The 15,490-nt window shown below is 42.0% G+C and overlaps 1 protein-coding gene across 6 annotated transcripts in view; it reads right to left on the reverse strand.

Annotated features, from left to right (window-relative positions):
• Positions 1-6,742: 6,742 nt before the first annotated feature.
• The window catches only part of PPP2R2C (protein phosphatase 2 regulatory subunit Bgamma), a 148,804-nt gene continuing 140,056 nt past the window's right edge, over positions 6,743-15,490 (reverse strand). For all 6 annotated transcript variants that reach the window (XM_017824554.1, XM_017824549.1, XM_017824548.1 and 3 more), the window contains one exon: positions 6,743-9,625. In XM_017824554.1, coding sequence (XP_017680043.1) covers positions 9,334-9,625 — 292 coding nt within the window. In that variant the 3' untranslated portion in view covers positions 6,743-9,333. The remainder of the gene's footprint in view (positions 9,626-15,490) is intronic.

Consider the following 15,490-nt stretch of genomic DNA (forward strand, 5'->3'; position numbering starts at 1 on the left):
CTATTCAGTACTTTTTGCAAGAAAACCGTCCGTTCTCCAGTTTGGCAGGGGGTAGGTGTCCCCTGTCTGGCAGAGACCTCACCTGCGCGCTTTGCTTCTGTGCCATGAGATGGCACTCCAGGCTCACGCTGCGCTTCCTTCCCTCTGCTGCTGTCTCCAGAGGGCATTGCCAACGAACAAAAGAATCAGGGTCTGGTTTTACTCATTTTCGGAGAGGAAATGCAGATAGAAAAAAAACCTTTTATGAAAAATAGATAACCATTTGTAAAGCCAATTCCCTGCCAGTTACAAGAAACGTTAAACGAATTTCAAGACAAGACATCACTGTGGAGTGTGTCTACAATCCAAGAATATGAAAAGGGAGGAGGGAAAAATCTATTTTTCCCTGTGATAAAATACTGCACAGTGATAAACGAACAGCATATGAAACATGGGAAAGTTGTAAAAAGTGCAGTCCGGCTACTTTGCAGCTCAGCAGATTTTAAGAGGGTTCCTGTCTCTAAGATCTTATACAATAAACCTGTCAGTGACAATCTGCATTGTCTGATTCTGTAGTAATGTGAGCGGTGACAACACACAGTCCTGATGGTCCTGATGGTGGAAACCCTATTTTCTCCTGTGTCTTCATCTCTTAGATGCAAAAAATAATAATAATCAGGGCTTAATATAGCTTTAACCTTTTTATTAACTCTCTGTTATCTGAACAATAAAAGAACAGAGAAAATAACAGAGAAAATCCGTGGCAGAGTTTAATTAAAACTTAGGCAGAAGCCATGCTGCTTTAAGGGAAATTCTAACTGCAACTCTTGCTTGAGATAACCATGCACTATGATTAAGAAGTATTTGGGGAACGCAAAAAGGTTGTGGCAAGATCACGCACCAGGTAAAGGCCAATAAGGGAAACCCTGAAATACTGATTTTTCATCTTTTACAAATCAAATAGAAAAATGGCAGCAGGTTGTTAGAGAGTTTTTGTTCTACTTTTGAAGATGGCAGGATTTTTCTGCAATAATAGCAAGTTTGGCATCAGAAGGAGACCTGCAAATGTTGCTGTTAACCATGGGAGACAGCAGTGCTTGACAGCAGGAGCTGTGTCACACTAAATCAGAAAGGGCTTGAACCAAGCCCACAGACCCCATAATATCCCAGGAATCACTGTGTGTTAGTCTCAGCATGGCCTGTCTTTATCTGAAATAATTTCTTCACTTTAAAGGGTGAGGCATTTCAACAAAGCATCTCTTCTGTAGTTTCTCTCCTGTTCCTCCCTCCCTATTCATCGCTGGTGACAGCAGAGATGTTTCCACGACAACAAGCCATGCTGTTGCCTCAGGTGACAAACTATAACTTCAATAAATAATCACTGAAAATAGCTTCAAACAATTAATTAGGTAATGGAAATGTTATTTTAATAGGGCTTAGATGCTTTGGAAGTAGTCTACAAACCAAATTCTGATCAAGAATTTATCTACAATCAAAGCCAAAGCTGCCATCTGAAGGTCAGGATGGATATCACCGTCTGAATACTCTAAGAACCCTCTTTTTTATGAGAAACCCTTCAAGATCAAAACATATTTAATCCAAACAATGCAATGCAAAACAAGTTGATGGTGTTTTGTTTTGGGGTTTTTTGGTGCTAAATTTTGTTCAAAGCACATACTGGCAGGAATTTACCAACTTCCTCACCAAAGGCAGCCCGTGGTGCAGACAGATGATGAGCCCAGCAAATGGATTTGCAATAAATGGATTTTGCAGTTTTCTCTTTAGAGAAGATGCTTTCCTAGAGTTATAAATGGATGATTCATAAATCTCTCCTAATGCTGCTTCTAGTTCAATTGATCTTTAATCGTTGTTTAAAAAGTGAATCTCCATGGAGTGTTTCAATCCTATAGCCTGAAGTTTCTCTAGCTCAGGGCAGTAATTCTGTCTTGCAGCTTAGACATACATAGTCTTTAAGTGAAGATGGATACACTGAGTACATGCATGTGCCTTATATCACAGTCCTCACACAGCATGGGCACTCTTTGGGACTGGTAGTTGTCCTGGCATGATTTCTGTCTGGTTTTATTTATCAAATTAAGTTTCTCCAGAATAGTGCATCTATGAAGCAAAAGCAAGAAAGACAAGGGCTGCCAGCTTTCCTGTCCCATTAAGTTTGTGGGTTGTACAAACACCTGCCTTTGCAGTGCCAGATGTTCTCCTTCTCCCCTCAGAGGCTGGTTATGGATTGTGGTTATGGGTTAAGTCCTACCCTTCTGTGCAGAAAACTTCCAACCTGTGGATGAAGGACTCTGCACTGCTTCTACTGTGTGTTCCTCTCAGGCAGCTCCCTTTGGAGGGATTAACAACATCCCTTGTAGCTCCATTAGCAGTACAATGGGGTTTGTCCTGCTGTTGCCAGGTGCAATCACACAACTTGGATCAGTTCATTGAGAACAATGTAGAATGGAATACAATGTGCACTAAATACTGGCAAGACACAAAGTTTTTGAGACAGAAAATGGTGATTTCTCTAAACTAACTTTTATAGAAGCCCTATTGTTTTTGTTGTAACTTTGTCAGGTCAAAAATGAAAGCCAGGTTTGCTGCAGTCATGGTAAGAAAACCTCCCAACATCTGTTGTGTGTGGTGTCCACATAAAGCAGAGAGAGGCCTGGTTCCAGTCTGTACCTGGCACAAATCTTTGGAATAAGAGAACTAAGGGAAAGGTGTATCTGAAGATTGATAATTAAGGTGCTATGCTGTAAGGAAAAAGATGGGAATACTAAGCTGTACAAACCAGGGAATAGATACATAATGCCACCTCATGTCAAGTGCTCACAGCCCTACTTCCTGATCACAGTGCCTATTTCACTCTGGGTTTTCATTGTGGAACCTCTTTATTTCCCTGGGAAACTCCTGAAGATCTCGCTTTGGTCCCATGGGGATGAGACCAATATACAAACCCTCAGGGTTTCTCTGCAAAAAGATGTCTTTTCTCCACTTCACTTCCTGCAAGAGAGCAAACGATATGGGTGTGGGCCATGACAGCACCCTCTTGTGTATGCTGGAAAGGGAGAAAAGTTAACTCTGGGTGCCTTTGGCAGGTGGATGTGCATAAGGCAGCCACGTCCCTGGAATCATGGGAAGGGCTTTGTGTCCTGTACATGACAGTTACCTCTTTGTACTGGATTTTATAATTGAAGGTTTAAACAGTTAAACCCCTTTCTTAATGCATTGGTGGTTGCTAAGAAACAATCTCTCCAATTCTGTGGATCTTCCACTTGAAATATAGTATATTGGCAAATAGAGCTTTCCTCTCTGACAGCTCAGGAGAGAGGGAGGTGACAGGGCCCTTAACCTTGTGCCGATAAGAAACTGCTCCTGTGGCTAGCTGAGGTGGCTGTGCTTGGTCCAGTGGTGGGAGTCCCTGGGGGTTTTACCAGATTCTGGACACTGGGTGTGGCCCAAGAAAAAGCCTGAAGGGAAAACATGGAAAGTGATAGGATGTGGTGGAAGGAAAGGTAACACAGGAAAAACAGGCAGCACAACAGTCTAGGGGTGGGGTGTGGAATAAGACTCTGTAGAGGAAGCAAGGGAAATCTTTCTGTCCCCTGCCTTGGATAGCTTCAGGCTTCAATTGTCCTTCCCAAGAAAGAATCATCTCTGCTCTTTTGTAATGAAGATTGGATCTCAGGAGAAACTAGTTTTGGGACAGGTTTGACAGCACCTTGGGTTTAACCTGTACAAGGAAGAGATTTCTTGCAGCTCTACAAAGTGATTAGGAGATACAGATTTAAAAGTAGCACTAGATTCCTCAACATTCATTAGCAATATTACAATAGCAGCTCAAAATAACCAAATATTTTAAAAGGAAGCCTTAAAAAATGTGTGGAGGAAGGCGGTATAAAATAGCGCAGCTTATCTCTCATTTCATTCTAAAATAAGTCTTTACCTGCAAAGGTTGAAGAGAATATTTTGAACATGTTGACAGAGTGCAATTGATGCAGCAACATCTATCTGGGTTTGCAGATCAATAGCTGAGAGAAACAGAGTGCAGCTGTTCATCTCAGAGAGGTGTTAGCAGAGATGTCAGGGGACGATAATTGAACGAACAATGTTCTCCTCCCCATCTCTTCCACAAGACAGTCAAAGATGTGCATAAATTTACTGTGATCATTGTTTTCTGTATTGCAAACAGACTGCAATGCCAGCATCTCTCCTATCTGAGGGAAACCTCTGCTTCTTTCTGCATCTTCCCACTGAAGTGAGAAGGAGCCTGGTCTAGAGCACCTGGCAGGACTGTTGGGGGTGTTCAAGCCTTGCCAAGGAGAAATGAAAGCAAGAACCTGCTAAGGCTGAGGTACTGGCTCAAGTTATCGACAGTTGGCTCTCACTCTGGTGTCTTGCTTGGGTAGCATTTATGTTACAGGTAAAGAATGAAGGAATATCAAACTCCTTTTCTCCCAATCTGACACCTTAATTCCAATTTCAATTACTTACTTTTTATAATTCGTAGTGAGGTTTTTTCCCCCAGAAGTTATTCTGTTCCTCCTATTCAATAAATTAAGATGAAGCCACAGAAAGTGATGGGGTTTCTGGAGTTCTCTGAGCTAAGTGCTCCTCTCCCTAGAGCACAGGCACATTGCCATATTCATGTAACCTAGTGCCAGCTGAAGAACTTGGCCCTATATTTATTCTGCTTGAGAACCCGTTTAAACATCTTGGACCAGGCTTTTGCACGAGACATACACGTATGATTAGTACTAGTTTTAAATCAAGAAGTGGCTGTCCAGAAAACCACCCTGCATACTTTGATAGAGTCACTGTTGTATAGTTTATTCATTTTAGCAGCCATGTCATAAAAAGAATGTATAGCTTCACTGTGGTAATTAAAATAATTGCTTAATGGAATTGTTGGTTTAAGGATCTTGTCCTGCTAATTGAGGGTCTCCACTTGGCAAATGGCAAGACAAGTAATAAGTGAACCTCGCCTGGCCGATCCATATTCATGGCAGCTTATATAGCTGAGGGAACCGAGCTAAAAGTTTACTCAGTAAACATGCTTTGTATCATGGGCCAGATTCAGGATCTACAACTGCCTAAAGAGTTGTGCTCACTTTTACATGAGTAAAAGTTTGATCCTCATCCAAAGACAGTGAGAAGGAAAAGAAAGTTTCATTACTAAGAAATGCTTTTTTCATGGTGATCTCTGAGAGCAAACCTTCCAGAATGCAGAGTGAACTGGCCTCTACAGAATATCCAGACTGTTCCATGGCTTCACAAAGCCTAAGAAACACTCTCTGTCCCTACAAAATTAGGCCCACTCCAGTAATCCTGATTCTGCTACATGAGCAAGGTAAGTGAATTCATGCTCTAATTTTAGATGTAATACAATTTGCTGAGAAGACTGCAAATGGAAAAGAGTTCCTATTGGGAGTGGGAGAAAATTGATGATAATAAGGTTACTAAAAAATGGATATAAGGGCAAACAATCCTTATACTTGTCCTCTCATCAGGGTCAACCAAAGGCTCCAACTGAAGGCTCCAAAGGACTTAACTCTGCCTGAAAGCAAGACGACATGCTGGCTGCAAACCAGAGCAGGTGGCTTGTGCCAGTATCTCCCCCCAGACCACAGAGGGTTAAACTGCTGTATGCAGCTACTAAGTATGCGTGTGAAAATTTCAAAAGCATGAGAGTCAGCCATCTGGCTTCTGCTCCTACTGGGTATTTGGGGATGAAAAGGGAACCTGGAAAAGTAAATAGTGTATTGCTTGATGTGTTGATTTTCATCTCAGATTTCTCTCTTCAGTGCCTAGTCATATTTGTCCATCTAAATGAGTGGGATTGACTGTGTCTTCCCAAAAAAGGGCAAAAAAATTATCATCTAAGCTCTGGGAGAGCTGTGCAAAGCCACACACTTGCCTCATGTAACAGCTGAAGCAAATTTATTCTGGTCTGCATCCAGAAAATGGCCTCAGCCTCTCAGTGTCTAACCCATGTGTACTGATGGTGAGCGGGTTTACACTCCCAGAGCACCGTGCAGGACAGGCAGGCAGGGTCAGCTGCCTTGGACTGAGAGTCCAGAGAGCCGCCCCAGATCTGGGGCAAGCATCATGACCACCAGGGAGGCCCAGGCATCAGCTTGGGCCGGGAAGGGAATGCTTTCCTAGCTTTAGGGGTGTGTGCCAAGCCAGCATTTGTCTTTTTACTTAATTATTTTGTTTTATTTTACCCTGTGCAAAGAGTGTGGGGGGGGAAGTGGGATGCTGCTCTGCTGGTAGCAGTCTGGTTTGTCACTTGGGCCAGTATCTGTCTCATCTGGGAGGCCAGGCCTCGACACACCCCAGACCTGCCCCCACAATCCGCTGTGCTGGAAGGTCTCCAACCTGGCCAGTGATGACATTAATGCCAATTTCTTACCCTGTGATTTTGTGTGTCAATCCACATTGCACACCTGTCTTATTCCATCTGTAGGAGACTGAGACTCAAGTCTCCTAAAGTCTAGCTTGGGCTATGACCAGAAGAAGCAGCTGGCCCAAGGACTGAGCCCAGAGTGTATCTCCAGTTGTGCACACTCTCCATCGTGCTACACCCCTGATCCAACTCCTGGCACTGTGTTTACTTCTCTACCTGCCACAACACTTGAGGTTCCCACAGTAGCTTGTCCTCTAAGTGCTGATCCCCAACTCTTCTTTCTTCATAAAAAGAGCTAAACAACTCTTTCTTGCCTAGCTTAAAAATAAGCTGTGCCTTGAAGTCATCTATTTATGCCTTTTTTTGGTTGTAGTTTTATTGAAAAAGCTGGTATTAACATATTTATATTTTTATTCAACAACAATTAGCTAATTTGTGCAACACAAAAAATGCAGCCATGAACAACAGCTTTCAAAACAATCAGATTTACCAACTTTACCATCACTTACTCTACGCCACTGAAAGCTCAAACTAAAAAGAGAAAGAAAGTTGGAAACGTTCACAATGACGATGTTAACTTTCCATACATTCAAGAAACCAGGAAACCAATCTGTAGCAGTGATGTCAAAGACAGGAACGGAATACTGGTCTTTGAAAGGTTTCTATTTATTTCCTCTATAATCACTTAATGGTATTTTGGTTGGGTATTTAATTAGTTTTATAAAGCTCCAAAGATATATTTCTTTATTTAATTTTAACATGTTCTTTTTGGTACCCAAAGCTGTAACAGAGTAAGGTACTTCAAATGAAAAACAAAAAATCGTTGCATTAAGATCTGCTTTATAATAAGTTATCTATAGACTCTTACTTCAGACTGTTAAAAGCTAAATATATGTTTTACAGTATCTCTAGCTGTAAATGCCAATATGAGCTGACAGCAATTTTTTTTCTTTTTGAGCTGCAAAGGTTAATGGAGGGGGCCAAAAGTCAAAGAAATTGTATGACACCCTTGAAGCAGTAGTTTGGCATTAACAAGTTTTCTATACAATTTACCACATTCTTAAACCTTTTTACAAGGAAAAAAAAAAAAGGAAAAGGCAATTTTGTTAAATTTCATTAGAATAAGTATGTACATATACTGTCCATGCCCACTACAGCACACAGTATTTTATAAACAAACATTCTTTGTTCCCTTCAGAATTACCCTACACATTTCATACCATATGTGTTTAGTGTGGCTGGAAACTGGTGCACATGCGTTTGTGCTTCTACACACAAAATATACAGCATTGATGTAGAAAACTTCAAACAGACAGATTTCAGGTGTTGTGTTGAGATGTCATATAAAAGCTGTAGAGTTTGGTTTTTTATTTCTTGTAAGCGGATTTTCACCCACCCTTCCCCCCAAACTGAAATATAAAAGCATGCAGATCCCTTCATCAGTACATTCTCCACTTACCAAGAAATCAGTGCATAATGGCTTAAAGACTTTTTTTTTTTTCTGAGGAGTTTTAATATGGGCAGATTAACAGGCCATGTGAGTTGTGCTCTTTTATTCACGGTTTGAGTAGAAATCCTTTGGGATCCTGAATTTTCTGCCAGAGCTATTGGGGGTGCAGCAGAACTTTCTTTTCCTGTATTAGAAGGGCTTCCAGCCCACTGCACCATCCCTGTATCATTCATGCATGCTCTACATTGTGTGTATTTTCCTTTTCCACTTATATCACTAATCATTTTATAACTGAGATAGATCTAACAGTATTTATGTGGGAGAAGATTTTGTTTGGTTTGGATTTTTTGATTTTTCGTGTTTCTCCAGGAATAATTTTGTCTCCCATCAGTGGACTCATTTAAAAGCATTAAAATTCACCGAGCAGTGCTGCCTCTCACAGTATCATTCTTTTCACAGTTAACAGATACCAGGCACTGCCTGTAACCCCCAAAGGCCAGGATTAACATAACCATTCTGCAATCAACAAATAAGGGACTTTACCCAGTTACAGTGATGTAACTTTATTCCCACTCAAGGTGGTTGTTGCCTTCATAGCACTTCTAGCCAAGGTTTCCAGAACTCTAACCCCCAAATGGTAGGATGGGTTTGTGTGCTAACTGCCAGGCTCTGTCTGACCAGACGGTCCCTCTGGAGTGGCAATGCCAGGTTTTTTAACAGTCCTCCACACAATTAAGACATTACTTACTGTTTTAAACAGAGCAAAGAGATCTATGGAGAATAAACTTCCTAACATAAACTGGCTGAGTAACTATACCAGTCTGTAACTTACTCACTTGGGAAGGTGAAGCACAAAGTAATGTGATAAATAAATAAATAAATAAGAGGGCATTGTAAAGAAGGGAATGGGATGGGTGAGATGGGGCAGCTTTTCACCAGCAGGGATTCTGCTTCCAGCTATAACTGTCATGAGGCCCCTCCAATGTGCCACATGCTCTAAAGGGATGTGGCTATTCATTCTCTCAAACAGGCTCAGCTTAGTTGACAGACAGGAAAACAGTACTGGAAAAAAAAAAAAACAATCAAGAGATCGAGGCAAAAAGCTCTAACAATGTGGTAAATGCTGTGGCTGCAAAAGCAGGCAGGGCACCAGAACAGCACAGTCCTGCAAACCACTGAGACCCTTGAAAGGATGGATGGGAGTTGAGGAGCCTCAGCTCTCCTCAGGAACGTTCCCAAAGTGAATAAATATCCCAGTTTGTTTAGGGGGATCGATACAGACCATAGTACTGGATTTGCAGCCGTGCCTTTTACTCATACTGTTGCAGTGATGGAAAATAGTTGGCTTGCCACCAATAATGATACAGGCTGAGGGATGAAAGGATGCAACCTACAAATCCCACCACAGAAGCCACAATTTTTGTGAAGATCACATCCTTCTACAACTCTCAAAAGGCTGGTTTGTAAATATAGAGGGATATTGATAAATCTAGTGCATTTCTGAGTTCACTTTATCCTGAAATATGTACAGATTGTTTGTCGCTGCTATAGCAATGATGTTCTCAGTTGGGTGCCATGCTGTGTGCAAGATCTTCTTAGTAAAGTCCAAACTATCAACACTGATGTCATCTTTCCTCCGTTTGCCTCCAACGCAGACTCTCCGGGGCTTAAGAATAGCTCGTGGTTTGCTGCTCTCTCGGGAAGCCTCCAAGGTAACATCCCGCTTTGTATTTCGGTCAAACATTCGAAAAAAGTTGTTATAAGCACCTGTCATTATCACACTGGAGAGAGAAAGAAAGAGAGCGAAAACAAAGACGGTTAAACAGAAGCTGGTGGGAAGCCTACTAATGTGACTGGATCAGGACAGCTGAGTTTAGCCTTAAGCTAAGTTGTCTTCTGGTTTCAGATGGGAAAGAATAATAAAAAAGGGAGGTTCCTCAGTATGTCCCATAATGGTTTTCTTCTACCAATGTCTTCCCCTTTCAATTTATTAACAGTTACAGTTACCCCAAAACATGCATCCTGAAGCATGCACAAATGTAAGGACCCTGACGTCAAGAGACTGACTTCACAAGATTATAAAAGCAATATGCTTTTACTTATGTTATTTTTAATTACCCTCCAGCCTTTTATGAGCACTTAAGGATCATATACTGCAGGCTTTTTTCTTTCTCCAGAGCTATACCTTCAATGACAGCTGAGTTTTACTGTAATTCCAGAAACAGTCTAAAAAATTTTTTCAAGTATTTCAAACCTTTTCATACAACAGTAAGATTTAGTACATAATTCTATACTTTAACAAATATTTTGAAGAAAGGTGTTCTGAAAAATCATACCAAATTCTTTCCAGAATAAACCCTTTTCCTTTCTGAAGCCACAGACCCTGCAAGTCCAGACACCATTAAAATTTGTATCTACAATGCTTCATAGAAATAAACACATTAATAAACAGGATTCTGTCATCTCTTGTATGAAGTTTGAATGAAACATCAAGTCCAGGATATATTTCTGGGTCTGGGAAAAAGAGACAGAAAACATACCTCGATCTGTATAAAAATTACCCCATTAATCAGCTTGTAGTTTGAAATAATGGATTGCCAGTTGCTTCATTCCCCTAGTCCCTAGGGGAGGATATTTTGTCACTAACTTTAATGAATTCAGGATTTCATCCATGGCCCTCAGGTTATTGGATTAGCATAATCATGGGTTTCAGAGCCTTGTTCGAAAGCTCATCCCCTGTGAACTTTTTCCATATGAGAAGCCAGGGCTGTGCTCTACTCTTCTGTCTCAGCCCCAAATAGGATGTTTTTCTTCTGAATTTCCTTTCTGAAAGAGGAATCTACCCCAAATGGTCAGGTCTCCACAGGAAAAGCTGTACAGTTTTAAGACTCAGGTAATCAGGAATTATTTGCCTTTCTAGTTGAGTCCAACAGAACATATTTCACATGCTTTGCTTTAATAAACTAACCTCCATGTCAAATGACAGCTGCTTTAGCACTTTGCTGTTGGAGGGAATCTGTATGGAGCAGCAGACTAGCCAGGGAACCATGGCACATGGGAGAATATGGGAGAATTTAAAGGCATAAACCACACTCTCCACCACACAGACACTCATTGGCTGATTAGATTATACACTCCTGGATTCAGGAGCTGTCTTACTCTGTGAGCACAGCCTCGAGCCAGTGCTGCCTTGATCTCATTTGGGGCCATTAGGAGTGACTGTAATACAAATGAGTAATACACAGGGAAAGTCACAAATGTGAGCTGTGCATCTCACTGCTCCTGCACTGCAGCTGGTGACTGACAGCAGCTCAGAGCACTGCAGGGTAACGAGAGCAGGTGAGCTGGGTGTGGATGCTGTGAATCACTAGCAGAGCTGCCAGCTCCAGCCTGCTTCCACATTCGGTGATGGCACACTGGAGTTTGATGACAGCTGATACCACAATGAGCTTTGTGCAGCTGCTGAAGTGCCAAAGGAAACTGCTGCAAATTAGATGGGGTAGCACAGAGACCCAGCACACGCTGCCCTCAACAACAGCTCATCTACAGCCTTGGTCCTGTGGAGAGGGGCTGTTCTCCTGAGGTCTGCAGGCAGCACAGTGTCAGCTGCTCTGCTGCTGAGACTGGGGATGCAGAGACACTTGTCCATACACAGCAGCATCCAGCCCTGGCAGAGAGCTCCTCACTACTCTCCCGGAGTAGTACCCACCCCAGGGTTGCCTGCAGAAAGGTTTCCCTTACCTTCCCCACCTACAATGGCCTGGCACAATCCTGCTTAGCAAGGTGCAAGTTAAACTCACACGTTAAAAAACAAGAGTCAGTGTGACAGATTGATAAAATGTATCCCAGAAGCTGCAGAAAGCCTATTGATCAAGATTAGTGCCTATTTCAGAAATTGAATCAACAGCACTAAATCAAATGTTTCACTCCTTCCAAATCACCGTGTCTTGTCATTACAGCCCCCACTGTAATGGTTATTTCATATCTCAGCACTCACATACACCATTTGTGATGCAAACAGCCCAGCTGTATATTTTCCCCTAGGCAAAATTTTGAAACAGGTTCATAGTGCTGGGGTACCCTTGTGCCACAGGCTGCAGAGCTGTGGCTCCCAGGGGGATGAGGAGCACCCCTCCTGATGAATGCAAGAACTGTCAGGGAAACAGTTTTCATGCTGGCAGAGTACCAGTGCACCAAATGCAGAGAGAGATGTTTGTTAAGGGGCTTATTTTTAGGAGGTTTTACTTGCAGTAAAACTGCTTTTACAGTCCATTTGCTTTTTAATTTCTTGAACTCTTGCATGTTTTTAAAAAGCTGCTTTTTTCAGTTGGATTTACTGCAGTTATTTTTTTAACATATGTAGATGACTACTTTTCATGCTGGCCCTGTTTTTCTGCAGTTTAATGGCTCAGTAAAAAACAGCATTATGTAAATGAGAAAGTGCCCATTCTTGTTCAAGGTCACAAACACAGATGGATTATAACCTTACCTGCTGCTTAAAATAACAATAAAAGAGAGTGAGAACTAGATGTAAGCCTGCAATTTATTCTCATTCAAGAAAATACAATGCACAATAATGCGGCATGGAGATTTTTTTTTATAAATATTAGAATATAAATTGCAGCTCAATATAGGAAGAGTCTGTTCTGTATTTCCAGATTCTGCTCTGCACAGCAGTTTAATGACAAAGGTTTGCACAAAACCCTTGCAAGAGAGGCTGGTCCAAGAAACCAAAGCAAGCCCCTCACTCAAAAAACCCCACATCACTTCACAGGTGTGTAAGGGAGCAGCCCTGAAAAGCTCTGCCTAACTACTTTTATTTTATTTAGAAAGCAGGCTTACAAGTTCTGCTTTACCTGCTCAGAGTACCATCATCTCAGACATGCACAGACTTCAGACACAGATCACGCTCCAGTGCACTCTGAGTGTACTTATAGCTCAGGCTGGAACAAAACTCCAGCCTGACTACTGCACCCTGCCCCAATCACCACAGCTACAGGTAGCACGATTACAACAACAAAAAAAAAAAAAAAAAAAGGCGAAAAAAAAAGCAGGGAAAAAACCCAATGGCTGCAATATGACTACCTATACTACCTACCACTACCTACCTTTCACTCACTGGCAGCCCAGCCAGTGATCTGGAAGGAGAGACAACACCCCATACCTGCAGAGCTTTGAATGCATCCACACTGCCTCACACTAACACTCCTGTGTTGCCCCATGAGGGGAACACGTCTTCCTCTTTACACTGTGCTGCTCTGCAGAGCCTCTGGAGTATTCTGTGCTCCCTCTGTTTGTGCTGCTCCAAGCAAGGTCTGAGGGTTTCTGGCAATTTTTTGGGTATGTGTGGTTGGAGTGACAACACAAAATGCTACTGATTCCTGCAGCCTGCACTGACACTGGGCATTCTTGCTTATTAATGATGCAATCTGACATATCTCACTGCCAAACTTCAGCACCTCTCATGCAGGGTCACTACGGCCCAAAGTCTTCCACGTTATTTACTTTTTTTTTACAGAAGGTGAAAGGGGAAAGGGAAAACACCAGTGCAGACCAATCCTACTATTATTAATTGACTTTTCTTCTCACTCCCTCCCTAGTAACTATTCTGTTCTCTTTCTCTCTTCATCTCCAGTGAAGAATCTGGCCTTTACCACATTTTCCAGACAGGTTTCTCTTTCCCCTTCTCTTCCTTCTTCCCTCTCCTTCTTCCATTTCCAACTATCCTCCTCTACAATTAAAAAAAAAAAAAAAAAGCCTTATCTGCTTCTCTCTTCCTTTTCTGCCCTCTCAGGTCTCTGTTCTACTTCTGGAAGTCTCACCGCTCACCCTTTCATGGTGATCTTCTGCTACCTCCAGTCTCACACACAGCTTGCTCGGCTCTCAAGGTTTTTGGACTTGCATCCTTGCCTTCTTTGGGCTAAAGGCTGGAGAAATAGCTGGTGGGTGTGTCTCCTCTCTCATCACATACAAATGACTGGTTCTTGTGCCCCTGAATCCATCAAGAATTTGGTAGTGCAGGTTGTGACACCACAGATGTCAGGATGCTGGGAGATCACAGGTCTAGGCTGGTCATCTACCAGCTTACCATGGAATGCAGGGAAAAAAGCATTGTGGGTTGTCTATTCTGCAGGAATTTTTATTCTTGACAAGAGCTGTAAGAAAGAGCTTTGCATACAACCAGGTGTGCAATCTGCTTTTCAGCTGGGCAATAACAACACAGACTTTGATGAGCTTTCAGCAAATCCCCAGGAACTAAAGCCCATTTGGGCTGGAGAGGTAGTTTCAAAATTAGCAGAACATTAACTGTACAGCTCCCATTCAGTTCAGGCTTCTTCACACTGTGCCATGCTGATCTGGTAGCCAGCAAAAATTCAGGTAAGGTTGTTTCTTCTAAAAGTCAATTTTTAATCTGCAAAATTGTCTGGAGCAAAGGATTTGAGAAGAAAATTAGTATCATTTGTACTACATTACAATGAGATCTTCCACAGTATTTTTTAGGCAACAAGATTTCATCAAACATGCCAGTCACTAAGAATTGGCATAGCTCTGTCTTTCTCAGATCTGTTATTCCCATACTTCAAGCCAACCTCTTAAATGTCATCCATGTTGCAGCCATCCTTGCAAACAACAGTCTTTGTCAAAACTGCTCTATTCAGCTGGATTGTCAGGGTTTGTTCTGAAGCTCTGGGGACATCAGCTGGAATTAAGGCTTGCTTAAAAACCAAACCATTACTTGTTTCACCTTGTTTTGTGTTAGTTTTCTTGTTTAGCTTTTTTTTTTTTTTTAGACTCTTTGATAACAACTTTTGGGCTCCAGATTACTCTTTCTAGATGCATAGAAATTTTTATTCTACACACATTTTTACTGGCTGGAGAAATTCAGCTCCTGTCATAGTTCCCCTTCTTCACTCTTGTTCAAGAGACCATGGACAGAGGATGTGATAGGACTAAGGCTGGGCAGGGCTTCAAGGACCAGCACACACCAGGCTTAAGGATGACAGAAAAGCTAAAAGAGTCCAGCTAATCTGCCCCTCACTGCAGATGTGGCAACAGAACATCATTCCCTGAGGCAGGAGAGGCAAGGCTTGGACTTCAAGCAGGTGTGAGGGGAGGAGACTCAGAGCAGCAAGAGTCCCTCAAAGCATCCAGCATGGAAAGGGACCATTTCTTTGACCTGAAACTGTCTCTCAATTATATTTTTAGCCCCTAAATTTGCAAGATTTCACTACCATGTGTACCAGTGCAGAACAGCACATCTGCAACCTCCTAGGATTGACATGAAAGGTCCACCATATCTGGTTTCACAACAAGCTGACCTAACAAGAAAAACAGATTGGTTGCAGGAAAACTCTTCAAAAACATTCTTCACAGAAATAAAAATAATATTTATTATAACAAAGGGAAAGGAGGAAGCACTGTTCTAAGCAATCAGGACCTGCTGACATATTGAGGAATTTTCCTTTATGCTGTGCTGTGTGAAGCCACTGACTCCCCGTCACAAAGAAGGAACTTATTTAAACCTCCTGGGGAGTATGCAGATGGAAAAACTCGAGACACCAGATTCAGGGTTGTGGCACTCTGGTACAGCTGCCTAGCATAAGACTGGGAATAAGAATAAGGGATCCCCAAGTACTTCCAAGTTA

Source organism: Lepidothrix coronata, unplaced genomic scaffold, assembly GCF_001604755.1.
Source record: "Lepidothrix coronata isolate B3197 unplaced genomic scaffold, Lepidothrix_coronata-1.0 Scaffold111, whole genome shotgun sequence".
NCBI classification, from domain to species: Eukaryota; Metazoa; Chordata; class Aves; order Passeriformes; family Pipridae; genus Lepidothrix; species Lepidothrix coronata.